This window comes from Anopheles coluzzii, chromosome 2 (genome assembly GCF_943734685.1).
Source record: "Anopheles coluzzii chromosome 2, AcolN3, whole genome shotgun sequence".
In the NCBI taxonomy this organism is placed as follows: Eukaryota; Metazoa; Arthropoda; class Insecta; order Diptera; family Culicidae; genus Anopheles; species Anopheles coluzzii.
Genome location: NC_064670.1, coordinates 46,808,470 through 46,835,673, shown reverse-complemented (window position 1 = coordinate 46,835,673; position 27,204 = coordinate 46,808,470). Strand labels below are relative to the sequence as shown.

General features: G+C 43.9%; 2 protein-coding genes across 6 annotated transcripts; one reads left to right on the top strand and one right to left on the bottom strand.

The window, feature by feature from the left end:
* The first annotated feature begins 3,458 nt into the window (after positions 1 to 3,458).
* Positions 3,459 to 25,404, top strand: LOC120950737 (uncharacterized). 5 transcript variants are annotated; one of them, XM_040368998.2, is made up of 6 exons: positions 3,459 to 3,648; positions 4,168 to 4,466; positions 22,608 to 23,019; positions 23,115 to 23,248; positions 23,328 to 24,573; positions 24,657 to 25,404. In XM_040368998.2, the coding sequence occupies exons 3-6, from the start codon at positions 22,687 to 22,689 to the stop codon at positions 25,104 to 25,106; spliced, it is 2,163 nt and encodes a 720-aa protein (XP_040224932.2). In that variant the 5' UTR covers positions 3,459 to 3,648; positions 4,168 to 4,466; positions 22,608 to 22,686; the 3' UTR covers positions 25,107 to 25,404. The 5 variants fall into 5 exon arrangements, with proteins under 5 accessions (XP_040224932.2, XP_040224931.2, XP_040224930.2 ...); XM_040368997.2 differs by having other exon boundaries at positions 4,165 to 4,466; XM_040368996.2 differs by having other exon boundaries at positions 3,459 to 3,698.
* Positions 25,405 to 25,456: 52 nt separating this feature from the next.
* Positions 25,457 to 27,073, bottom strand: LOC120950738 (protein phosphatase 1 regulatory subunit 7-like). The gene is made up of 2 exons (XM_040368999.2): positions 26,557 to 27,073; positions 25,457 to 26,486 (listed from the first exon to the last, which is right to left on the bottom strand). Exons 1-2 carry the CDS (start codon positions 26,595 to 26,597, stop codon positions 25,463 to 25,465), a joined length of 1,065 nt encoding a protein of 354 aa, XP_040224933.2. The 5' UTR covers positions 26,598 to 27,073; the 3' UTR covers positions 25,457 to 25,462.
* Between the last annotated feature and the right edge of the window lie 131 nt (positions 27,074 to 27,204).

Genomic DNA, 27,204 nt, shown 5'->3' with positions numbered 1-27,204 from the left:
TCCCCCCAGCCTCATATTGACTGCAGTACCGGGGTGTAGGGGTAATAGAAATTGACAATTAAAAACTCTCACGCCACAACGCACCCGTACAATATCCCTCTTAGTGAGTGGCAGCGGGTTAGGATGGACGGAAAACGCACAGATGAAAATACAGCTCATTAAAAACAAACCAACGTAAGTTCAACGAGAGAAAAACAACGCAAACAACGCCCAAAACAAACCAACCCCCGCCGCACTGCGCGCACGTGTGTTGCCGATTTTCATTGCCGATCGAGTATCGACACAAAGCGGCGTGGTCGTGGCATGGTGGGGATGAAAACAAAACAACACTAGCACTTGGGAAGTGTTTGAAACGAAGACGAAGATCCAAAAGCAAAAAACCATTTTCCGGGTGAGTGAGATGGGAAAGGAAAATCTGCTCGCATTTGATTCTGCATCGCGATCGTCATGATCGCGGTCGTCACTTTCACAGCCCTAGGAATAGGGGTATGGCCTGCTTTTTTGGGAATTGTTTGGTGAGGGGGTTAGGGGGTTGGGAGTAGATCTGATGCTTGTTTTGGAGAGCAGACATTTTACAGCCAATGCTCGATCATAAGATCGCCTTGGACAGATATCGCGGTTGGAGATTAACGTTCTTTTTTCTTTACTGGGCATGATCCAAAATGTTGGGTTCAAAATTACAAACTTTTTTTTTGTATTTTTAAGAGATGTTGTTAACGGCACGGGTAAAGCCGTTACTGCTGTTAGTAGGGGAAGGGGAGAAAACAAACAAAACAGCAAAGTGCAAAATATTAGGCAAACAGTAATTGCCCAAGAACGATAGAATGTATAATTAAGGAAGGTGCTGAAAACGACACGATTGCTCAAAATAATACACCAGACGATGGCAAACCTGTACGTCCGGCGCGTGAACCTTGCGCCGGAAATGCGGGATCTGAACGACGTCCGTGCCATTGAACCTGATGCTCGGGCGGCATTGTGCTCGGCACGCAAGGGACAGTAACCGGAAGTTCGCACGCTGTTGGATGTTTTGGTACGTCTAATGAAGAGGGTTAGAACGTTCGGCTAACGAGCCCCTCTGCTAGATCGCTGTCTAACAAGAGTTCTATGCCGACACACGTTGAGGTAGTGTAAAAGTGTGAAGCCACTGCAGCTCGTTCGTCCCCCGCCAACACAAGAACAGCTGGGGTGAAGACAATCGCCATAAGCCATGCCGTGTGAAGGGAGAAGAATGTATGTTTGCCATTTTCATATCGTACCCCCTGATAGTTGCGATAGTCTCGGGAGCAGCAAAGCGTGACCACATAAAGGGCAACCGTCCTTCCCGTGGTTTTAAGGCACACGTACACGTATAGGGTGCCGGGGTACCGCGTTTGCCACATACTCACGCAAAGCCAGGATTTGTCGGGCTTGAACCCGGTGTTCTAAGCCGGATTGTAAGTGAGTGTGTAGCATAATCACACCAGCAACGAAACGGAAGTCAGCCATGAACTAGAGCGCGCTCAACGTACAAGAGCCCCTAGACCCGAGCGGGCCCATAACGCCAGATGATGGCGATGCGCTTGGCTCGTTCCGGTGGATTCGACCGTAGCCTTCGTAGATCTGCGTATCTGTCTCACTCTTTCCAGGGAAAACAGCTGAAAAAGAGAGTGAAGGAATGGAATAATATCAGGTTGTTTTGTGGGCTGTTTAAAATGCAGACTGAATGAATTGGGGAACACAAATCGTTCTTCAATGATTAGTCAGCAACAGTCAGTCTGGCTGTCAGGGATGGCAAATTACATTAAAAGAAGTTGTTTTTTTTTTTAAATACTACAATGCTTTGCATTTAATATGTCATTCATTGTTGATTTTCTTTAAAGGGTTTTCTAAATCTTTTTCAAATGTACACGTAATTATTCACGGCATCCAAGATGTGTTTCAACAGCTGTAAAATAGTGTATTTGATTCAAATTGAAATTTCAGTTTCAACACACGATGTTCAACACACAACAAAGAAGCTCAGTTCAGCTTGAGTCGTGTTGAAAATCATGCTAAAGAAATTAAAATTTATTTTGATGGAAATGAAATACCAGATTGCTGTGGATTAACATGTTGCTCGCGGTGAATAACAATATTTACATTCAAAAGTGACTTGATGAATCCTGTATTGATTATTTATTATTTTTACAAAATATCTTACGTTGAAGTTCTATAAAATAACTATGGCTATGTTAACGACATTATGATTTCGTTCTTTGAACATGTTATTTTAATCAAGTGCAATATTTATCAAATTATTTTAAAAAAATAAAAATATTCATAACCTTTTGTATACATTACACTGAAATGTAATAAGATAAATGTATGTATCGAAATGGTAGTTAATACATTCTACATTTATGTTAATACTTTTGTGTGGTTGTCACATATTATTATATTTATTTCATTTTAAGTTTTGAAGTGTGTCATATTTTTAATTTTGGAACCTCAGTACAATCCTTTAAAAACCGCCTTTGAAACGAGTTATTAAGTTGATCTATCTATTTATTCTAAACTAAGATTAGACTTAAGAGCTTTCACACGGATCATTGTTATCCATTGGACGAGAAATAAACAATTAAACAATTAAACATTTTTTTAGTTACAAGCATGTGTAAAAAAAACATAAAAAATCCGAAAATATTAATTTATGAAGAATGAACAATTGTTATAGTTCGGTACCATCACTTACTGGTGCTACAACAGGTATTCAATTATTATATTTAGTATTCAATTACGAAATATTTAGTTTTGTGTATGAACGATGCGAATTGCAATCCATATCCGTCCGGCTGTAAAGAAACGATGCGAATATCTAGTTGAGAAAATTGATCGAGCCATCCCCACTCCCACAAACACAACTTAAATTTATTTGTGTTTAAGATTTTATACGTTTGGCTTGAAACAGGAACAGAACTACCTTTAGCCGAAAAATTGCAGATTAATTCGAAATTACTGTTTGTCAAGCATAATGTTTCCCTGCTAGAGATGGGAGATGATTTTCATTGGAAAGGTTGCTTTGACAAGCCTGTTGTATAGCGTGAAAATTCAGAGGGGGAAAGCTCCAAATTATCTTAACCGCAAGAGATAAGCGCAGCGTGAGAGAGCAGTTTACAGGGGTACTGTATAGTAGAAGAAAATTGTGTAATTATTAATAGACTTAGTCAAACCACGTCCATTACCAATTACGTTTAAGGTATAAAAAAACCATATCATTAAAACTTCTACATTATTTTTTTTTCAATTTAAAGAAAACGCCTTTCGTTCATTTAAAAAATTCTGGACAGCGGACCTAATAAGCAACCCTGCGATGGTCTCTCCCTCTCTCTCATTCTCTCTTGTTAACTTTCCTACTGAGCTTACCCGGGGTTGGAGCCCACAATTTCACTGGAAGGGGTAAACCCGAGTTGGCGCTGGCGTGTCTGGCGCGAGAGGCTCGAGCTGTAAAGGTGGCCACCCGATGCTTTCAATGTAGCGCTAAAGCTCAGCCCAGACGCACGCGTTTCGGGGTCCGTGTGCGTGTATATATTCCCTACGTTTTCTCCCCTGTTTTGTTTGTGTGTTTGTTTCGCAATTGTGTTGCCTGTGCCTGTGTGTTTGAATCCTGCTCCAGCGAGACATAGAAAGGTGCGGATAGAGAAGGGAAGGAGCTGATCCTCTACAGCCCCTGATCGCGTGTGAGTGAAAAAGATCGGTTCGGTTCGGTGTGGACGGGTTTCAGATGGGGCCCGAGAGCCACCACACACTATTGTAGTTCTACCGGAAACGGTGAAGCGCACCAGCAGCAGAAGAACATGGCGTCCAGCATCAGCGATCGGCAACCGGTGTGACCGTGTGTGATGCGAATCGGCCCTTGGTGTGTGAGTTCCATTATTATTTTACGGTGGCTATGCCGTGTCGCGGGCTGTGATTACACACTGACGCAAGGTGACGCGTTTGTTGGCCGTGCGGGACGTGCGTTTTTGTTTTGTTTCATTTGCGTACGCGATCAAGCACCTTCAGCTCAAGCGTGACGGAGAAATTGTGCCTGTTCGGTGTGATGGAGGAATAGTGTCTCGTTTTGTATGCACATAGTGTGTTTTTTCGTACCAGAGGAGATGATGTCAAAGTGAAATCAACCGAAAAGCTTCCCCTTTTTTTTAGCAGTTGTACGTGTTCGTATTTAATGTGTGTGTGTCCCACAAAAATAAGTGTGCAATGTGAAGTGTGTTCCGAAATTGGTATATAGCATAAAAAAACACAGTAAAATAAACGTAGAGTGGCATGTGTTGATAGCTTTAGTACTCAGTTGATCCGGTAATAAATTATCGCAAAACGATCAACGCGTGTTTTCCCCCACGATGACAACAAGCAGCGCTGCAAAGCGTTTCTAGCGAGAACCCATCCATCACACCGATCTCTGCAGTGTGTGTTAGTTCAGCACCGTCGTCTATAATCAGCGCCGGGTAAGTGTGGAAACAAGCAAGTAATTGGCATTATGCCTTCTCACCACTTTAACACAGCATCCAACAATACAAACACACTCAAACGAGGGTAAAATACCACACCGGCCAAGCCCAAAGAGCAGGCTTTTTGTGCAGCAGAAGGAAGCTGTGTGGAGCCTTGAGAGAGCGAGAGAGAGCGTGAGATAAAAAGCTTTGGCTCTTGTACTCCATCATCCCGGTGTGTAACCTTTAATGAGCACCCTGCTTCTTGCCCTGGGTTCCTGGTAAACGACCGACCCAACTGGGAGCTGGACAATCCTCGCGCCCTATCCTCGCTGCGAGACGGAGAGATTCCGGTTTCTTTCCCTTTTGCTTTCATCCGTCAGAGATGGGCCGTGATGTGCTGAAGCTTCCGCACGATTGCCGCGAGAGGGCGCTGTGGTGCTTAGTTTTGGGCGATCGCGATCGACAGCAACGCGGCCGTGATGAATGTGGATGGAAATGAGTGTTTGTAAATAATTAATTTGTCATGTCTCACACACGACCACTCTGCCGGGGGGGCTGCCAGCGGGGGGCTCGGACCGGGATGGTGCACGTGTCCGGTGGTGGGTGAAGGTGAATAGAGAAATCACTTTTCACTTTCATTCACTGCTTGACCACTGCTTGTTGTTTCGCGAGTTATGTCGAAATGGGAATGTCAAAATAGATAGTGGACAGGGAGGTACAAGGTAGAAGAAGGGGTTGGTTGCTTCCGTTTTTTGGTTACCGATCGGGTGGTGTAGTGCTGCAGCGATCACTCTGCACAGCTTCCCCATTTTTTTTCGGTCGCAGCATTTCCGTCCGGTGTTGGCATTTCCGCAGGTTTGTTTTTGGAGCTTTTAAATTCCGATCATTAATTTTTCACACGAAACATTCCTTCCCCTGTCAATGGGTGTGTTATTTTTGTAAGGACTTTCCTTTTCTTCAGTTTCCTTTAGCTTTTACCCTTTTTTTACATTCCTTACATTGATCGCCATCTTGCCCTCGAGTGACAATTAATTGTTGGTAAAGTTACTCGCCTCTGCGACCCTCTCCAATTGAAATTGGAGAAGAAAAATGCTTCTTTCAATGACGAGGACACAATCGATACATTAAAGGCTGGGTTTGTTTACCGATACACAACTCATCCCAAACCGTCACCCTGCTCCCTCCCAAGATACATTCACTTGCCTTGCCATCGGTTCGATCTCACACTCTCGCGGGCCTCCACCGGACACAATGTCATCTCCGGGTGTGCAGCAGCAGGCCTGTTCGGCTTGTGTTTCTCCCCGCGTTTTACTCAGTGCAGTGGCCTTTAATGTTTTATCTCCCACCATCCCTCCCCCTTTAGTCCGTGCGATCGAGCGCTTTTCATATCGCACCGTTGTTTTTGTCTCTCGCAGTCCCCTTTCCATCCACACCCGCCCTTCACTCGTCGCCACGTCCAAAGGTTACGACATCTCATCGTCATCATCGTCAACCGCCAAACATTGCCTGCTGCTGCTGCTCTGTCTCACTCCGGGGCGGGTTTTCCCTCATCGCGTTTATTACGCCAGCACGGCCGGTGCGCATAACCACCATCAAACACACACACACACTCACACATACACCGCTCAATTGAAAGGGTCGTCGCGATCGCATGCGGATCATTTCATGTGCGCTTGCGAGCATCGCTATCTCGCGTAGCCCAACTTGTCGTCAGGTATGGTGCGCGCTTTGGGGTGGCATCGATGGTAGCAAGGTTTGGTAGCAGTCTACCCATCCTATAACGCCCCTCCGGGGACGGTTTGTTGCTCGGTGTCACGCTGGGGTTACATTGCTTTGCGCGACCAGAGCATCATCGCTATGGGGAGACTTTTGGGGGAGTGAAAATTGCCGAATTGAATCATTAAAATTCACAGAAAATTGCTTAACGTAAAGGCACAAGGTGTGTATACTATTTTGGGATAGTTTGTTCGCTGGTGATTTTGTTGTTGTTTTTATGAATTTCGCATCATTTTGGAATGGTACGGTTTCAAAGACGTACGGAAAAGTGAAGGCTAAGAAATAATAGTTTATCTTTTGACTGCCATAAACTTTTTGGGCTGTGTTCCATAAGACGCAAAAAAAGAAAAAAACAGTGTTCATATGTTTTGAAGAATATGTATCGTTTTTTTTATTGAAATAACTACTACAGACATTCATCACCTTTTCTTTGAAATTTCTTCATATTCAATCATTTCTCTAGCCACGCCATTTTTTCATTTATCATGATTGCCAAGATGTACTAGAATAGATTAAAAATTTGTCTGACCTCTAGTAGGTAAATACATATTTTCTGTCGACAAGCTCACCAACGAGGGCATTCTCAGCAGTTTTGCTACCAACCAATTTCAGTGTCTTTCTTCGATAACTCTAATTAATTCTGCCCAGGTGCATTGGAGTACATCAGAATTCACTGTAGTTATCTTCATCTCTAATATAGTTAACTTCAAAACAACTGTCCGGATTCAGATTCAGACGAGATTCAGAGCAAGATTTTTTTTTAATTTTTTTTTTCCAGACAAACGAAGTAAATTGTAATTAATACAAAAAAGACAGTTACAGTAACAATAAATTAACGATATTTGAAGAGATCGCAGATAGATGCAACTAATTCCTTGGTGATCGTACGATGCGGTGAAGATTGTCAACTCGCGCAGCTGTACTTCAGTTAATTGGATTTACGACAAAAAAACGCACACACAAAAAAGTACTCAATCCCCGTTGACAGTAAGACCCAGAGGAACTCCACCCTCCCCCCCCCCCCTCCCCGCTTACAAGTAAATTTGCATCACAACCAAGGACTGTGTAGGAACGAGGTCCCGTATTGTAGAACGATTTGACAAGTAGTTACTGGCAGTTTGACATCTAAGAGCCCCTTTCGATTCATATTTTATTTGTGATTAAAAAGATCAATCAGTCTGGTTATTGCAAGAAAAATGTTAATTGGTTCATACATTTCACAGGAAGAGTATGTATGCCTGTAGTAACAGTAAATGTTTGAGGGAATGATGAATTTTTAAGGGTGTTCTGCTGTCAAATGGCGTCCAAGATGGTCAATCCGATTTTGACTAATATTTGACCTCGTTGCTACACAGTCCTTGATCTCAACTCTTCTCTAGTTTAGAACTCCTCATACAACTTTTCGCTCGACACTTCAGAAAGCCTACATTTGTGTGATCGCTTAGAGCCTGCACTCGAGTTAATCCACCACTCGTAAGACCTAATAGTTGTCGCTCTAGGTGCACATCGGCACTCAGAATTGGGAGTTCGGCTTAGTAAACACTAGGTTTACGGTAGGCTTGGGCAATTCGGTTCATTTCCATGAACGTGAACGTACTAGTTCTTACTAGTTCTTACGTACTAGAACGTACAGTTGAAGAAAATATGGTAAATTGTTTTATTTAGCAAGAAGAACATAATTAGTGTATTGCATCTTGGAAATTATTAGGCAGACCAGGAAGATCCATATTACGATTGGTAGGTCGTTCCTTTCATAAATGTACTGGTCATACGGTTCACGTTCATATTTGTATGGGGAAAATGAACGACCTGGCGTACTAGGACGTTCTTTATTTCGACGGATAGGTCGTTCTTTTCGTGAACGTCCTGGTCATACGGTTCACGTTCATATTTGTATGGGGGAAATGAACGACCTGGCGTACTATAACGTTTGTTATTTCGGCGGGTAGGACGTTATTTTGATGACCAACTCAGTACATTATGATTTATAAAGAATCGATGAACGTTGATTAGATGAATGTTGTTCGTTCGTTCTTTAGGATGAATTGAATGAATCATACAGTTCTGGTACTTGAGGCACAACTCTAGTTTACGGGCGTCTCGCATATACCTATCTCTACGGACACGCGTCAATTTGACGGCTGGATAAAATCATGAAAAAACCCTGAACCGTTAAACATGTTTTAGTTTCCATACAAAAAAATCTGCACAATGCTAATTTATAGTAATATTCGTTATTGTTTCACCGAAGACATTAACCTGTATCTTTTCAATGCCACATTTTGATCGATGTCCGCAGGAGTTTCAAAAAACACAAGGAATAAGACATTTTCTTTTGTTGAAAAATGTTACAACTTAACTAAATCAACTAAATGTAACTAACCCACTCGTCTATTTGACGGGTTCCGTAGAGATAAGTATACCACATATGTATTTGAAAATCTATGAAAGTCATGAAAATAATATTTATGCTACAAGATTAAACAAAAGATATTTTTAATGTTTCAACTCAATGCTTAATTTCCATTGAATTGATGGGTTCCGTAAATCTAGTGTTAAGGAAGCTTAAGGAGCTTAAATGAAGATAAAAACTTAAAAGGTGTAGCATGTGTGTGAGTGTCAAGATTATTGCCGTAATTTTGAGGCTGTCTGCTATTGTGCAAAAACAACTATTAAAAAAGTATTGTTTAGAAAATCTTCTAATTCTATCATAGCTCTTCAAAGTTAAACTTCGCTCAAGATTCTGCTGTGCTAATTGATTGTGCATATTTAAATTACTTACAAATATACGATATTACAATCCTACATAACTGTGTATTCAAATGAAAGTATCAATAAGAATAAAAAAAAACAGTATGGTAATGCTATTCAGGTCTATACTAACGAATAAGATTTTTATAGCAAACAAAAAGACAAAATAAATTAAAATGCTACAAAACAATGTAAGATCGAATTATTACTTTATTTAGTAGAAGATTATAACTGAACAAAACCATAATGAATTTTTAAATGTGCACCAATATTTATTAATATCTTTGTTCGATCAATAGAAAACAAAATGAATTTTAACTGCTGCGATCCTCATCCCACAATAGTTTACAATCCATTCGGAACAACAAAATTTAAAAAAAGGCTTAAAAATAATTTCAAGCAGCTCTACTTCCACTCACTAGTACTTCATTAGGCTGAACCACCCCCTTCTGTTTCAGCCCGTTCCACATCAACACTTGAATCTGATCAATCTGCCCTGCTGCACACACTACATATGCTGCAGCAGCCACCACTGCATGCTCCACGTCCCATGACGTTGCGATTGCATTGCAAAATTGCCTCCGGCTCGACCATATCGGTCCCACATTCGGGTTGGTCATGGGCAGGACATGGGGAAAGGGTTGCGCCGGGGTGCAACGACGACAGCAATGTTTCGGCAGGTACGGCAGGCCACTGATCGCTATGGAACGCTTTTCATCGCAGCGCCAGCACCACCGATGATCAACCCGGCCGATACGCGATTCCGCAGCTGCACGCGATCCATCGAGAGTGTGGCATTTGTTCGTGTGTAGCTGTACTGTGTGTGTGTGTGTGTGTGTGTGTGTGTGTGTGTGTGTGCCTTCAAGCCGGTCGATCCGGTGGTTCGGTCGGAGCTGGCCATTGAATAGGCTCGTGCAGCTACTCAACGACCCTCGTTTTCCGCTCCGCCAAGAAAACCATTTTTGGACAATTTTTCCCACACACACACATACATGGCAAAGACCAGCGGTACAAGCCCCGCCGGCGCTGGGTGGCGGTCCAAGGATAATTGTGAAATAATTGTGAGACTGAATTGTTTACATTTTTTTCTTGTTCGACTCACACAACTTTGCTCTCTCACAGTGGCGGCGTGTCGTGTCTCTACTTCTACCTCTCTTTTTCTCTCTAGCGCACGTGCGATTTCGTTCAGCATGGTTCTCCCCATGTTTGGATTTGATGCCCTTTCGGCAGCTCGTTTATGACCTTTCTGCTGCGGATTCAGCTACCTTTCCTGCACCGTACCGTCGCCGTCTGACGCCCCACAAACGGTTCCACCTGCCGCGGGAGATGAGCTTTTCCATTCCGACCGCTGCACGTGGTTGCCTGACGAACTAGACACACGGGGTGGGGCCTAGAGGGACGGTGGATCGGTGGAACCATTTTGTTCGTTTCACATAAACCTCCCCACGCCGTGTGACATCAAGGACGAATCAGTTTCAATATTGGGCTGCCCCGTTTTCCCATACCATTCTGTCATTATGAATTATTCGCATCGATGCGAATTTATGCATGGCGGGTTTTTGGGAAAAGTTGTTTTACAAACACTGTTGCCGTGCACGGGCAAGCTCATTTTGAACCATCCTATAAGTTCGTGATAGAGATGATCTCCGCCACGAATCTTTACCATATCAATTACCATAGTAAGCAAACTGATCACGCCTTATCCGTTACCGATTCGACGAAGCGTGGTCGTGTTGCACTGAAGGAAAATGGAAGCTTGCAGCGAATGGGGGTAGTAATTGTTCCCTTGGTAAACAAAAACCAGTAAAATTTCGTTACCTTATCGCAGTGGATGTTGTTTCTGGTTTTCGCTTTCGAACGGTCGACGGTAGGAAAGAGAAACGAACCCAACCGCAACCGTGATAGGTAATGATTAAAGTTTCTCTTTCGAAAAAGAAAAAAAAAGGTGCGTTGGGTTGGGTTTCGGTTTGAAGGGCGTATTTGTTTTTGTGTTTTTTTTTTCATTTGCAATGTTTTGCAGGCGTAGTTGGAGCTTTAGGAAAGCTTAAAACATCTGAAATTGTGGAAATGTTTTATTATGTTCATAGCAAAGTTGATGCAAAATCGTTAAATCTTTATGAGAAATTGACTTTACGCACATGTTCGTCGTGGATTCAATCCTCATATGGATCGTTCGCCCGAATCAAATAGAAGATGAAAAAGAAATTACTACTATTTTTACCCTTCAATGCATATCAAAGTTACATTTTTTCGGATATTATCTCTAAAAATAAGTTTATTAATGTTTTTTGAGAAATTTAACCTGCAAAAAATAACCTAAAAATGCAATCGCATCATCATTACAAAATGTTTTAATTTAACAGCTCGCATCAGCTAATTGTTTACGTCACTGTTTAGTTATTTAGAAAGGTAAAAACACAATTTCGCTCTGCTACACTTTCCATTTTAGTCATTCACGCGTGTTGGTAACAGTTTCGTTGCGATCGATTTTTCATCAAACCGCCGGGTCGATTATACATTCCTACCCCGTGCCCCTTCGCTCGCGTAATACATAGATTGAAGGAAAATTACAAAACGGTTTCGTGTTTCGAGCATGGCACAAACAAAAACACCCAAAATAAGTATTCAGTTTGTGACGAAAACCTTATTCACTCTCCACTGGTCAAACGTTGTGAAAACGGTGTCTTTCTAAAGGTGGTAAACCCATCGGCAAGGAAAGAAAAACTGAGCTACAACAAAAAAAAGGGTAACAACATTCCAAGCATGGGTGGGAAACCCTCTTGGTTTTTTTTCACGATAAACCACGGTGTGTCGTTGTGCCAATCCGAAATTGATCGTAACATGAGATGGCAACGACTAATGGTAATTGTGTACGATTGTGAAGAAATTTGCACCAGTTCCTTATGCCGGCGCTGTAAAAAACTTGGTCAATTATACTTAGCTGTTCGATGGACGTTAGTGAGTTGCATAGATATTGATATTTGCATTTTAATATAAAATGGCAACCTCGGGCGAAACAAGAAGCATGTATTGGCAGTTTTATTTTGTCCCAAAACCAGTTTTTATAGGATACGCTATTGTTATTATTTGAGGTATTAACTGCTAGTGTTTACAGAATTTGCTTTTTTATAGCATTCCTACTTAAACAAAAATACGTATGTTCTATGAAAGAGCATAGAGATTAATATTTAAATGATAGTATTTACATACAATATATAATGTACTTCATCAACTTTTTTACTTATACAATCATGATCCTTCTTGTTTGTTGGGGCAACGACCTACTCGGGCATTCCGGTTCTTCTACTTGGCGCAACGTCCTACGCGGACATACAGCCCTACAGAGGCTTTCCAGACTTATTTCGTACTACGTAGCTGGATAGTCAGTCCTTGCTATGGAGGGACGGTCCATATGAAACTTGAACTCATGACGGGCACGTTGTAAAGTCGTACGAGTTGGCGATTGTACCACGGGACCGCCGCATGTACATGATTATTGAGCTTTCCTTAAAATCTCTTTTTGGACGAATTGACTCTCAACATCTTCTAGAACAATTATTTGACTTTAAGTAAATCAATTTGTGTTTCTAATCGTATGTAAATTTAATGAATTTAGCAAATGCGATTAAAAAGAAATTTATAGCGAGATAACAATAACATATAATTAGGTTTAAGTTTAACCGTGCGTTTTTTATTGAGCTTTGTTTTAAGAATATCAATGAATTAACATTGGAATGTGTACCCAGTGCATTAAAAATGAAATAACATTTTATTCTTCAAGTTTCTATGTTCTTTAGAAACATTTTTTTTTGTAATCAAAGCTATTCTGCAAGCAGCTTTGAACCGTTGCTTTATGGTTTAATTCGTGAGTGTCAAAAGGGTGATCTCTTCATCGTGCGCTTCCTTTCCCTTTGCTGCCGTATAATGCCCACCGCTTCATCGCCGATCGATAATGATGATGATCTGCACTTCAGCAAGCCCTCCGCAACTGCTGCCTTATGACAGGGCTCGCAATGTGCACTAACACGCACTCACAAACACATATACATAATCACGCGCCAGATGATGGCCTTGTTTTTGTTCGGTTTCATTCCTTTCATACATGAGTTGATGAGCGTTTCCTTGCTGCGGTGGCATTATAATTATCCATCGCGCTAAGATGACCTCCTGCTCCACCTTCTTCCTTGCTTCGTTCGTTCCGTAGCACCACGGTGATGGTAAATGTTTTGGGCCACCCAACCTGAATCTCACCACCGAAACGCTGACACAGAAATACTCCCCACCCGAGTGCTGCGATCGTGCGCATCTTCATGTGTGAACAAACAAAATGCCTCCAAGAGATGGCTATTAGGACCAAGGATTACTGCACGATCGAAGAAAGGGAGTGGTAGAGAGACAGAGAGGGTGAAAGTGGAAAGGTGATGGAAAGGAAGATTAAATCCGGTAAAACGTGAATAAACAACACACACACACACGTCAAGTGCAAATTACGCTTATTGCAGCATCTTCAGCTGCTACTCGCGTCGGGTGAAAGCCATCGGACACGAGTGGTCTCACAAATGGGTCGCTGATGTGTGCATTCAACACGCGAATACTTCTGTCTCATCGATGGTAAGCTATTTTGCTTGAGTCGGTAATGATTATTTCTTATTTATTAGGTTTTTTTTTCTTTTTTCTTTTATTGTGAAATCTAATTAGCGCTAGATTTAAAAACTTAATTAAAAGCAAACAAGCGGAACTCACATAACGATGAGATGCGAGATGGCCTAAGGGTTCGCACACGAACGATCTGCTGTTGAGTACGATACTCATCTTGCCAAGTTGTTTTATTCTCGTTCCCTCGAGAAGCCAGCACGAAACATCCTCATTCGTAGCTGTCCGTGGCATTTTTTTGTAAGCATTTGTAGGCATTTATTTTTTTTCTCGAAGCCACAACAGATCTTGATCGCTGAACGATGTGTCCGAGAGTGTCCTTCGGGCGAATTTTCCCATCGCACAGTCAGCCACATTGGACGGGGTAGGTGGGCAAAGCGTAGCGAAACACCGCACCGGTACACGGGCCCGAAGAGACACATCCAAAACCGCAACCATTCACAAAGCGGCGCGGCGCGAGCATCGCTTTAATTCGACGTTCCCTTGCCCATCTCCGGTCTGATTGTTCGCAGTGGGGTTGCATTTTCCAGAACGAACACAAGTCAGCCAACAGTTTCCCACTCGATGGAAAAGGGGTAGAAAAGATGATTTTGACACATCGCAGCCACGGGGCAGCGCACGCATTCGTCGCGGTGTGACATTGAGAGTATGCAAATGTTTCACTCCCGGTGGGCTGGTACTATGGTAATGTGTTATGGTCGCTCTGCTCCACAGCCAAAGTGGCACGCAATTTGCCATGGTTCCGGGTGTATTGGAGCATTATTCGCTGCGGTGTAGACAAAGGAGGCGCGAAAACAGGGTCGCTGGGAAGCGAGCAGCAACAACCGGCAGGAACAACGGACGATCACGACGGGATACATGGATTTTGCAACAGATTGATGAATTCCATTGGCAGTTGTTGTTGCTTTACATCAGCAATGCGATCCAAGTTGTGTAGTAGGGTTTGATTAGAATCAGATCTGACGTCAATGATCATTGCGTATTGCAATGATTTCCCGAGTGATTAAAAAAAATATCGTTCAATCGAACCATTTGATTTCCGGGACAGCGTAGCATCCCGTATGGTACGATGAGTTGGCTAGTAGCTTCCTGGATGATATTAGTTAAAGTTTTTTTAGAAACAGTTGTGTTGTTACGCTTTTAACATTATTACAAAAACAGGGAAGTTGCTCTAATGTTCTCACTGCTATCAACAGTTCATTAGGGGAAGGTAGATAAAGACGGGCACTACGGGAAAGATGGACACTGCTCGTACATAATGAATACACGTAAATATTAAATAATAATAACCATTTTCGGCATGATTTCTGTCAAAATGGTAAAAAATTGGGAGCAATATAAATTTATACAATCTAGCGATATACAAGCTCACTATTGTCGATCTAATTTAACTACAATGGATATTAAGTCTTACAACTTACATTATTGATATTTTCGACAGAGTACATACGTACATAAATGAGTTGTCGTAATTATTAAGCAAACAACCGGTGAAAAACGGCATTAAATCAATAAAAAGACTTTGTTTCTAGTGGTTTATGCATCATGGTATTAGTGGTTAATTAACAGATGTCATCAAATAACTTAAAATAAAGGCAAGTGGATGTCATAACTTACCGGCTACAGGCTTTAAAACCTGCGTAGAGCGAAACATCAGTGAAACAAGCTATGAACTATGCTATGTTAAGCCCAGATTACAGCTCCAGTGAAATTGATCGTGAATTTTGGTGTTTTTTGCTATATTGCAATAAAAATGTTTCATAATATAGCTTATCGTACGCAAAAAAAAGAAAATTCAATTCCCCAACTATTCAGACTTTGAAACATATAGAAATAATAAATTAAATGCATTAGAAATAGTGGAGGAGTTGAATATCCTTTCTTTTGGTGTACGATAAGCCATATTCTGATGAACATTACTATCAGTGGGGCCCTTTCCGTTTGAAGCTCGTAGGCTGAAATTTCAGCCTGTCAGCTGTTTGCATTGTATAGCAGTTTTCGAGCAGCTATCTAAGTGAGTATAATATACAGGTGGGCTTATCCCAAGGTGTATGAATTGAGAAAGCTGATTTTTATCGCTTCTGCTTTGTAATTGTAAGAGTGTTTTGAGTATTCGTCAAGCCTCCAGAAAGCTCGTTGGAGCAAAAGTTTTCACTCGTTCTTTCAAAAAGTGATGTTCTAAATTAGTTATGAAAAAATGCTATGAGACCGCCTGGACTACATACACTTTGATTCCAGATTCGATCACCTGATTTCTTTAATGCACCTTGGGATAAATGTAAACAAACCCGTGTTTTCGAGCAGGTACTCGAATCTAATTCTAGCTTTTAGGCTAAAATTTTCTAGACTGAAAATCGCAGGCTAGTTTTTTGTGGGGTTTTGTATGGATTGTTTACATGATTTCAGCCTCCAACTGTCAAACTCCATACAAAAAACTAACTAGAATCATGAAGGTCCCCAGTAATTCCTGAAAATGAAATCCTGCATTTTCCTTCCTTAAACTCGAAGTACTTATTACTTACTACTTATTACTACTTACTACTTATTACTTATACTATAGTTACATAGTACTAATACTAGAGGTTTCAATAAGGCTTCAGTTTTTGCATTCTACGATTTATTCGAAGCGGCGCTCACTAAATTTATGGAAGAGCGAGCCTTCGTGGCAAATGATCAGACAATTGAGTATTTATGTTTAAGGAAACGGAAAGTAATAGATAGTGTACCTATTTCTAACTGTTTTTTTTTTAATTTTTTTTTTATTTTATTGCACTTTAATAAAGTTGATACGCTGCTCAAAAAAGAATCTTTTGTGTGTAAACATGAAGTTAAAACTGTACTTTATTTGAAAAAAAAAAGATTGTTCGTTGTGTGCTCATAAATGTGCAACATTAAAACATTACATTAAGAGGTTTACTAAAACTAATAATAATTTCAGTGGGAACAATATTTTGACAAAAATGTGTGACTGTGATTGTGACAAACAAAACAAAACTAAAACGCAAAAAATGCAAACAGTAGTTTTACGTGCGATAAAGGTGTATTTTAAAACGTTTTCGTGTGATCATTTGTTTTAGGCCATTCCCGTCACGCTGTTTTAAACGTATATACAATAAATATTGAAAGGTCTTCAAACATGCATGTTCCTTTATATCTTAGTTTCTAAATTTAGGTGTCGCTTAGATCAAATTCAAGATTCGATTAGACATTTGAATGAAATACATTGGTTTTTTTTTCATACAAATTAATCTTACAGTTACATTGTTCATGCGCAGCTATACTTATAAAGCGCTGATCTGTTAATCTGATATACAATATTGTTCATAAATATTCACCTTCATTGACCATTGAGTCTTTTATATCCATTTCTTTTGTTGCCTGTTCATTATTCTTACACGATCTATTCGTAAACAAAATTCTGATTTCTCTTGCACGCACAAATCAATCTCCCACGGGCAATACAGTCTGGCCCGTCTGGATTAACATCAATTAAGTGCACTTTAACCGGGGGACAGGCTTATCAAGATCACGAGCATTTTTCCGATTTTATTAGCCTAACCATTATGTGAGTAGTGCGGGGGTTTCCTCTCATTGCTTTTCAATTAGCTGTGAAAATCAGTCGACACTTTCTGCCGTCCACCAAACTGCACAATACGCCGAGGCAATAAACAATACATTGCCCTGCAACAAAGGCGGCTGAGGGGCAGCTACTAATGCCGATGGAAAAAAATATTTTTTTTTTACCATTCAAAACCACCACCCACACCGGGACAGGAAGGCGAACGCTGCTGGGCCCGCTGGGAAACAAGTCGAAAGCAGCCCCTCTAGCGTTAGGTATCGGTACCACGGTGTGGTAGCTCAGTCTCGCCAAATCCCCCGCATATCTCCAAAGTGTACTCTCGATGCATTTCAAACCCTGCCGCTTTGAGCACGGTTGAGATAGAATGCGAAAAGTGTATGCTCGCGAAACGAAACAAAAGTATATTGAAGGAATGCAAACAATAATAAAAGCAAAGCTAAACAAACCGCATTACAACAAGGGGGCGAGGGGGGGTCTTGAGTGAGGGTGCTGGGAAGGGGTGATTACCCTAAGGCTTTTCTGGTTTTTGCAGCTGCTGCTTATTACGCAAATTTTATGCACTCACCACTAAACAGCCCCCGGGAACGATCATACGCCAGTTCGCCCTTGCCCATAGCCTCACTTTATGTTGGCCCGGGCGGTCCACCGAACTGTTCTGTTAAGTGTGAGCGCTTTTTTGTGGCTATTGCTGCTGCTTTAGTTTACTTTAACCCGCATATTAAAACTCCCGGTGGGTAGGGAAAGATAGAACGAACGAAGGATGGTGTGCCATTTGGGGTGGCCAAAGCATTTCGCCCCCAGTTCGTGCGTTAGAACAATTTCCCTTGCTGGTGCTATCTTAAAACAGTTGAACAAAAGAACAGAAGCTTTTAAAATAACTTTCGGCTTGAGCCAGCAGAGAGTTGGCAGAAAGCAGAAGGCTGTGCAGAGGGAACAGCGGGGGCAATTTTCTCCTGTGGCAGGTTTCGGCCCAGCGCATAACCTCCGTTTGACCCTCGTGCGGCGGAGAACTGTGGGGTAAGAAAAGACTTGCCTTCTCCCTTCAAAGCCACACCCTTCCCACTGTTTGCGTTCCGTTTGCGGAAGAAAGTTTGCGGTTTTTACGGTTGTACGTATACGCATGGGTAACATTTACTCGACCTCACTCCGAACTGCTCCGGGTTTACCGCACACAAACAACGGGGAGCCCCTATGGAGGGAAAAGCTCCCGTAAGGTCATAGCCACTCGGCGCAGGGTTTCGCGGCAAGGTAAAGAAAACGCAGAAAAAATAGCTCAAGTTGCAGCTGGTAGGGACTTCTTGATGGGACGGGGTAGTTGGGGGATCTCGGCGGCAAAACAGCTGATCTCGAGCGAACTGGCGTTTCGTAACGCGGACCGGTTCGGCGTGCGGCCACATGTTGGATAATATTCTGGAGACGCGTGTGACGCCAGTGGGAATGGTTGTGTTTTGGGCGATGCATTAATGCATTAAGTCACTGTCGCTCTTTACTTCGCCGTTTGGGATAGCCAGTAAGTGTATTCAAGAGTTGAGCGCATTGATTGTAAAGGTACGCGTTATTAAAATTATTCAATGATGTGTGAGATGGTTATGTGATGAAAATTTATTTTGATGTATGTTGATTCTCCATTCAAATGATATCATTAGCGCTACACTCCCGGTGCAAAGCTCAGAGGAAATTACATTTTTTAGTAACGAGCTGAATGATAGATGTATAAATCCAATTTGATAGTTTATGGGGAATTCGTTATTTAATGTTTTCGTTATTTAAATGAATCATTTGGCTTTAATTATACAAAAAGGAAATGCTAGTTAATGAATCTAAGCATGGATATAATAATCCCAACAGAGATCAACCCTCCAGAGTCACTATTTCATGCAAGTTTTAAATCGAAGCACTGTCTGATCATTACTAAGGATTCGTCTTTACTAAGATTTTCTGAAGTAATGTCAGTAACGTAGACACAGTCGTCCACGTAAGCAATGTACAGTTTTTAGTATCAAGGCATTCAAAATGGGATATTAGAATAGAAATCAGAAAGGATAGAAGTTCAATGTTATCAAGCTCTCCGGAAATTTCTTGGTCTTGCCCTGGAAATCCTTCTCTATCATGTCCGGCTTAGATTTGAGCTCGAATCTCTCGAAGCACGTCACAATTACGCCCGATCTTTAATTCTGCCTCTATTCTACTCCACGAAATAGATGTCCTTCCTCCCCTTTCTTCTATCAACTTCTATTTCCGTTATCGACATCGTCCTCCGCTAGTCCTTCCTAGACGAAGTACACAATTCGGCACAAGTGATCCGTTAGTGATATGCGGATCTTGAATTTATTTGATTTCATTTCTCACTCCAGACAAGCGTTAGTTCAAGCTGATTTTCGCTTTCCGCTTTTCTCTTTTCTAATGTCTTCTTTAATTTTATTATACAGTAGAACGTCGATTATCCTGGAACGGATTAACCGGCGGGCGGCTTAACCGTGCGCATGAATTTGATAGTTGGCCAATCGTGGCGAACATTTTCGGCGATGGTCAGCTTCAAAAAAACATTTGTTGTGGAGCTATCTAAAGTCTAGTGATATTTTTTAACTTAAGTTTTTGATAATGTACAATTTTTAAATCTATTGTTTTTGATTCAAACAATATGCTATCAGTGATAAATCGATTGGTGTAAGTTGAATTCTTAGTAAAACCAGTAAATTTTATAATTTTTATATGAATTTGACCGCCCCGTCCTGAGATGCCCGGATAATAGACGTTCTACTGTAGTTTTTGTTAGTTTATAACAAATTTTATTAAACACTCTCGCACTTCGATACAGGTATCAAGCTGGTCCTTACTTTGGCGGTTGCTTTGTACTAAATAGTCCAATAAGTATAGTACGCCTTTATAGTCCGGTACAACCGCGCTCAACTGACGTAACACAGCAAAAAGATAATTTTCTTAATTATTCATTAAAGTTTGAAAAAAGTTCAACTTTCAATTTAATAAAATGTTAGTATGCAATATGTCGGTAATTCGCATTCCATCCATACACATACTCTTTAATATTTCTATGGAATAATGAATACTGCCGATGTGAAGTGGGAAAGTGTTTTTCTGTTTACTTTTACTTTGACGCTCTACTACGTTCCCTAAAACCGAGATTTAATACCAAACCAAACAAATTTAATCACAACATCGAACCAAAGCAGCTGGAACGAAACCAGGTGGTCGCTTTAATTTGATTTTATATTATGCAAGACAAAAAAACTGGTTCCAGTAAATGAGGCCATTTCTTCCAGCAAATCTCCGGTGTACATTAATTTCCCTTAGGAAAAAAAAAACTAAAACAAAAATGCATCACTATTCAGGTATCGCTCTATATTTCACTTCCCCGAACAAATAACACTAAATTTTAATGCTCCCAAAATCTCTCCTTAATCGTCATCGATCGCTTGGTCCGAAAGCGCCCGGCAAGCGGCAAAGCTGAATAAAGTATACCCGGCCTTCTCCCAAAAGGGCTTCTCCTGCTTATTTACGTCTCTCCCTTGTTTCTGTCTCGCTCCATCACATACCAGCACACACACCATAAGGTTCATTAGGTCAGACTACAGCGACTGCGCCGACCTGTAGGACGGCAGTAGGAAAGGTCCGAACAGGCTCTCGGTCAGAGGAACCGATCGATTAGCCGGTTCATTTGCGCCCAGCGAAAGAGGAGAATGATTAATCGACCGTTAATGCTACTGCCGGGGCCTCGGGCGGATCGATCTCGATCGCTGCACCGGATTTCTCCCTTTCTGCTGCCCTCGAACCGCACCGTGCCCCAAGCTTGATCCAGCCCCGAATAGAGCCCCTGAAAAGGTTGACATAATCGGGGTGCGAAAGGGTTCGGTAAGAAGAAGGAAAGAGGGAAAAAAAGGTTGCCCAACCGGAACCGACCGATGCTGTTTTCCGTCCGATCGAAGGCATACCTAATGCGATCGGCGAGCCATTGTGCTTTGGGGGTAGCAGCAACCACCACCCTTTGCCTTCTAAAAGTAGGGTAATAGGGAGGAGAGGTTTGATTTTTGGAATTTTGTTGTGGAGGTTGAAAACACAACAGACTTTTTATTATTTTTTCTATTGTTTCTTGCGCTCATCTTGATGTTCCTTTTGTTGGTGTTTTTTTCTCACCTTCACACAAATCCTCATTTAACGCTTTCCCAATACCCTTGGAGCACCAAAATCGGCACAAGCCGATCACATGAGATCATCATCATGGAAGCTCTTGGACGTTTAGAGTGGACGAAGTGGCCCCCTGCCTTGAGACATTGCAGCATCCACCGACAAAAAGCTACCGCTGTTCCCAGAACCAGGCTACTTACCGTAACCTCGGCCTGTGGCCAAGTAATGCGCAATCATTGCGCACACTGTCCAACAACCTGTCCCGGCCTCGCACGTCCAAGGTGTATTGCGTTAATCTTGTGCATAACTCTCTATGCGTCTTCAGGTAGCACATTAGACACCGGTGATGGCTCTCGATCTTCACGCCTCTATCACACCCCTCGCACTCCTGTCCTCTTCCTCGCCCTTCAAAACGGGATCCCCTTTCGCCTGTAGTGCGGTGCTGGGGCGATGCGCAATTCTCACGCGATTACGCGATCCACATGATGGGGCATGTCTGGCCGCGTGGAGGATGGGAGAGGGCACTAACAGTGGACACTTCTCATCACATCATCCTCGATTGTGAATCCCTCCCCTCGGGATTGTGGGGTGCCGCTTCTTCATTGCACTTCGATGAAGCCGCGTAGAAGCCTGTGAAGATCCCAGAATTCAACCCCTCAACAACACTGCCTTGGGGCAGAGAAAGAGAGAAAGGGAGAGAGTGGGAGGCTGTGTGGGCCTAATCATATCGAGGGTGCCTGGGTATTGGGTGGCGCTTTTTTCTGCTTCCCTTCCTTTGTTGCATTTCTTCGTTTTTTTTTTGGTGTCTGTCTTTCGGAGCAAAAACAGCAAACACCCCCCTAGGTGAAATAAGACAACCTTTCCCCTCCCACCCCTCTTAGGGGGAGTGTGATGTAAGTGCGCAAAAAGGTGAGATAATTAGAGAGCATCGAGCTCGTGTCGAGACAGTGTCGGCTCACGAGCAAGGCTCAAGTCGGTGCCACTACTAACACACCCATCCAAACCCGCTCCCAGTGTGAGCAGTGTTATTAGTTCAAAACCACAAATCTTCACGTCGAACAAAGTGGAGTTGGGTAGACGAGCTGCTGCAAGGTTGGAGTGTGAAATTAATCGGAGGTTAGCAACCGTCATTTTCCCATCGATGGCGCAACCGGTTTTAGGCTCCAATTTTTAGGCTATCCACCAACGCGCTTCCTGCTACGCTTAATCGGTCACTGATCGCCTGTTTCGTCGTTTCTTTTCTTTCCCGCTAGGTGTTTGCCCGTCTTCGTTTCGGCTGTGCAGATTGGACGGCCCTACAATCGCGGTCCGGATCGATCCCGCGGTCCCGCAATGGTCGACTACTGTAACACACGATCGGCGACTAGTGCAGCTACCTCCATCGCGACTCCCGCCACCTTTCGGCCCGGCAAATCGCGGCATGGGGCACGTGAAAAATCCCTACCGCTGCACAAATCGCTCGGCGAAGGAGCGATGGACGCTGGGCAGCAGGCACGGGTGCGTACGGTGCGGCTGGTACGGCCCCACCATGGCTACAGCCATCGGAACCTACCGATCACGGGCAGCAACTTTGGCTTTTCCATACGCGGCGGGTTGGAGTACGGCACCGGGTTCTTCGTGTCCGCTATAGAGCGTGATTCTGAAGCTGATCGGCAGGGATTGAAGGTAAGCAAACACTGTCGGCGGGAGAGAGAGAGAGAGAGAGAAAGTGTAATAAGTGCAAGAGCGATAAATAAAAACCAAAACACGACGCTTCTTAGGTAGGAGATCAGATCATACGCGTCAATGGGTATCAGGTGGAGGATGCAGTACATCGCGAGCTGGCCCAATTCATTGCCAATCAGGAGCGACTGATCATGAAGGTGCGCGGGCTCGGCATCCTACCGATCAAAGAGTAAGTGCAATCGTTACAATCTGTCTTACATAAACATTCCCCGCTAAAAAGCCGCTAATCATATCGTTTTAACTTGTAGACGTACAGCCGACCCGCTAACCTGGCACGTGGTGTCGTTTGGAATGTCGCGCGACAAGCAGGACGCGCTGCTGCTGGAGGAACCGTGCGGTGGGCGCGATGTGAAGGTGATCCTCTCGGTGGCACCCCGCACCAAGCTGGGCTGCGGCATTTGCAAGGGTCCCGACTGGAAGCCGGGCATATTTGTCCAGTTCACCAAGGAGGGAGGCGTGGCGCGGGAGGCCGGCTTACGGCCCGGCGATCAGATACTGTCCTGCAATGGGCACAGCTTTGCCGAGGCCACGTTCGGCGAGGCGGTGGCCGTGATGAAGTCATCGCACGTGCTCGAGCTGGTGGTGCGCCCCAGTGCCGGGTTGGATCTGTTCCCGGGCGAATCGAGCGGCTACAACAGCTCGGCGAGCAGTGTCAACGGTGACCAGAGTCCGTGCTGGGGTGACCAGACGTCCAAGCGGCTAAGCATCGTGCGGGAGGAGTCGATCACGCACGATCGCCGTCGGCTGGCAGCGGCACCGGTCGCAACAGTACCGGAAATGCCACCAGCCAGCGATAGCAAATCGGGTGTCCCTCCTCCACCGCCGCCTCAACCCCAGCAACAACCCCATCATCAGGATGAACAACAGGTTCAGCAGCAGCAGCAGCAACAACAACTGACCCCGAGGGGCACACTGGCTGGAGGGGCGACACGCAGGAAGAACACCACCATCATCGAGTTCTCCGAGCGGGGCGCAATCGTGAACCCTGAAGCGAAACAGAGTGAAACGAAAACGATCATTGTCGAGGTGCACCGGAGCGCATCGGCCGGCTCGATGGTGGACGACGAGACGGGGCATGGGGCTGCAGCAGCGGGTACGATCATTCCACCGCCTCCGCCCCTGTTCGCGGACACCGTCACGACATCCAGTGGCCAGTCGGTGACGAATGCAGCAGCGGCATCGTCCAGCACGACGCTAGCGCAAGAACAAGCGTCCGCCGCAGCGGCCCATCACAGCCTGAGCAACGCAATATCGGACGAGCTGCGGCGCCGGGCACAGAAGAAAGCGGCACCGGCGGGCGGCGGCGCGACGGACCCGGCCACCGGGCCGGCCGCCGCCCTCACCGAGCTCGAGAATCGGCTGAAGGAAAAGAACGTCCGTTTGCGCCCGGTAACGATGGCCATTTCGGACGAACGGCACACCGCCCTGATGGACGAGTTCCGGGCGGTGCACAAACGTATGTTCAAGAATGGATTCGACAACGCGGAACTAAAGGTGTGTGTGTGTGTGTTTGTGCAATGGCTGCCTCTTTCTTTATTTAACGCAATTTATTTTCTTTCCAATTTCGCCTGTTTTAGAAACAGCCCCCCAAAACGAATGATGCGGACCACGGGCAGCCGATCCAGGACGCAGTCAACGGTGCAAATGGGGCAAGAAAATCGCCCAAAGGCACGATGGGACGAGTGGCGGCGTCAGAAATGGCGAAGGCAAGCGGCGACAGTGCCGAGCTGGAATCGATCGAATCGTTCAAGCTGAACAATCCGCAACAACCACCGGTACGGCCCCCTTCGTACTACTTCTGCCCGCAGGCAACCGGGCCGCCAACCATGAAGAAATCCCAAAAACCGATCGCCGTCACGATCAGCGAGTATGCGACGAGTGCGGGTCGGACGGAAGAGCCCAAAAAGACGACCCGGTTCGATTTTGGACAGCTGCGATCCGTGACGGAAGCGATCGGGGGTGGTGGTCCCGTCGGTGGTCCTAAGGAGGGCCCGTTAAGTAGACAGCGCCAAGCTCCAGCGACGTAGCGTTTCTGGCATGACTAATAGATAGGATAGGGCGAAAATAAAACTGCAATGTTTAACGACCAAATATGCGATCGATGCGAACGGTGGTGCGAACCCACCTTCCTTCCCCATTCAAGACAAGCACACTGCACATGACTGGGTTCCGTGGATGGTTTAAAAGGTGTATTTTTCTGTTCTTTGTTTGTGGTGATACAATATGTAAGATACATATACATATTGTAACGTATTTGTCATAAGTAAGTGTAATCGATCGATTATAAAATGTGATTGTGGATATTAAAAATTGATGGACTTATGATTTGTTTGAGTGTGTAAACCTAGCTGCTAACATTTTGCTGACATTTTGCTTTATGCGTTCATTTGTCACTGTGCAACGCCTTGTACAGGCGAAAACCTCCCCACGCCATCACGCACACGTTCATCAACGCCAGCAGGCCAGAAAAAATGTACTCCCGTGCTTGGTGCTTCTGGTTCGTATGATGGTACGAGTCACCATCTCCGTCCTCCTCATCATAGTCCGATTCCTGACCGCTGTGCGCTAGTTTATCATGCGCTATGCCCGCTTCCTGCAGCTTATGCTCAATTTCGCTGGCACCATCGATAGCGATGAAATCATTCCGCAGCAACAACTCCTTCAGGTTGGGAGCGGCCGCCAGCAGCGAGTCAATGTTCAAGCTGTTCAGGAAATTGTCCTGCAGGTTCAACACCTTCAGCGCAGGCGCATACATGCCCGTAAACTCCAGTATATTAGCAAAATCATTCCGGCACAAAACGAGCCACTCGAGCGTGGCGGGCAGATCGGCATACGGAAACTCCTCCAGCTGATTGGCACCCAGATGAAGGCCGGAAAGTTTGGGGAAACCCTTCAACACCGAACCGTCCACCACAACGATGCGGTTGTGGGCAAGCAGTAGCGTTTCGAGATGCACCAGCGTACGCAAACTATCGATCGCTGTCAACCGATTGTACTGCAGGTCCAGATAGCGTAGCGCATACTCGGAACCGTTCACTTCCGGTGCGGACACAGTTGCAATAAGATTGCTACTAAAGTCCGCATACTCGAGGTCGAGCGGTAGGTCTACTGTCTTGATGATGACATTTTCGATTTGAACTGCTCGTGGGCGCTTTAGGATCTCGTGAAGCACGGCATCGTACGCAACAATATTGTCGCGCAGAAGAATTTTATCCCTCGGATAGGCAAGCCTCACTTTGCGTACCGTTCCGGGCGCTACCAGTGTCGAATGGTTGTGGTTTGGTTTGTAGAAAAAGTTGGGTACGGTGCAGGCAAATATTTCCGACCCGGGATCACACTGATGCGCCCACAGTGTGTTCGTAAAGTTGCCGGAGCCAGCCGGAAGATGCTGTAGGAACAAAAGGAAGCTGCAACGAAGATTAATATTTAGCCATTTCAAATACTCGCAAGAGATATAAAACTTTTAAAGGTACTCACACAAAAACACACTCGGAAGTGGCGACAGTGATTGCCATCATGTTTGGAAAGCAGACCCATTCACGCTTCACAGCTCGCTGGTAACTATTGCTCGGGCTTTGCAAAATGTGCCGACAATCTCTCAGAAAAAGCCCTTAACTCTCCAACCGTCCTAAAAGGCAGAACAGCAGCTTATCATTAACTGTAGCGCGTCTTGCTCACACATCTTTTATTTGTTGTGACGTTCATATCCAGTGAAATGTGCTATCAGTATTCGTGCTAGGGGCTTGCTTCTCTATGAACTTGAACATAATTCTTTTGTGGAGAAGAAATAGCGCACAAATTGCTTGCCTTTTGATGTAAATCAGCGATGTCAAACTCATTTGACTAAGCAGACCAAAATGATGCCAAATACATTTAAAAATTAGGAACAAAGTAAGGAAAGAATTAAACTTGATTGAGCTTGTTTAACTCTGGTTCATTGAAATTTACATTTACATAAATTTCTATCGGTGCTGTGGAAATTCATCATTGTGTCATAGAAAACACTTGAAACCGTTTTCAAAACCCTGAGTATATTTGTTAATCCCTTATGGATATTTTTCATATGCTTATTTCTTATTAAGAAATACTTGGTTTGGATATGCTCTGATTTCTTGTTCAAAACTC

Coding starts and splice junctions, on each gene's coding strand:
- LOC120950737 (XM_040368998.2), top strand. CDS start 22,687: ATGGTCGACTACTGTAACACACGATCGGCGACTAGTGCAGCTACCTCC. Junction 23,020..23,114: donor CTGATCGGCAGGGATTGAAG/GTAAGCAAACAC, acceptor GACGCTTCTTAG/GTAGGAGATCAGATCATACG. Junction 23,249..23,327: donor GGCATCCTACCGATCAAAGA/GTAAGTGCAATC, acceptor TTTAACTTGTAG/ACGTACAGCCGACCCGCTAA.
- LOC120950738 (XM_040368999.2), bottom strand. CDS start 26,597: ATGATGGCAATCACTGTCGCCACTTCCGAGTGTGTTTTTGT. Junction 26,487..26,556: donor ACTTCCGAGTGTGTTTTTGT/GTGAGTACCTTT, acceptor TCTTCGTTGCAG/CTTCCTTTTGTTCCTACAGC.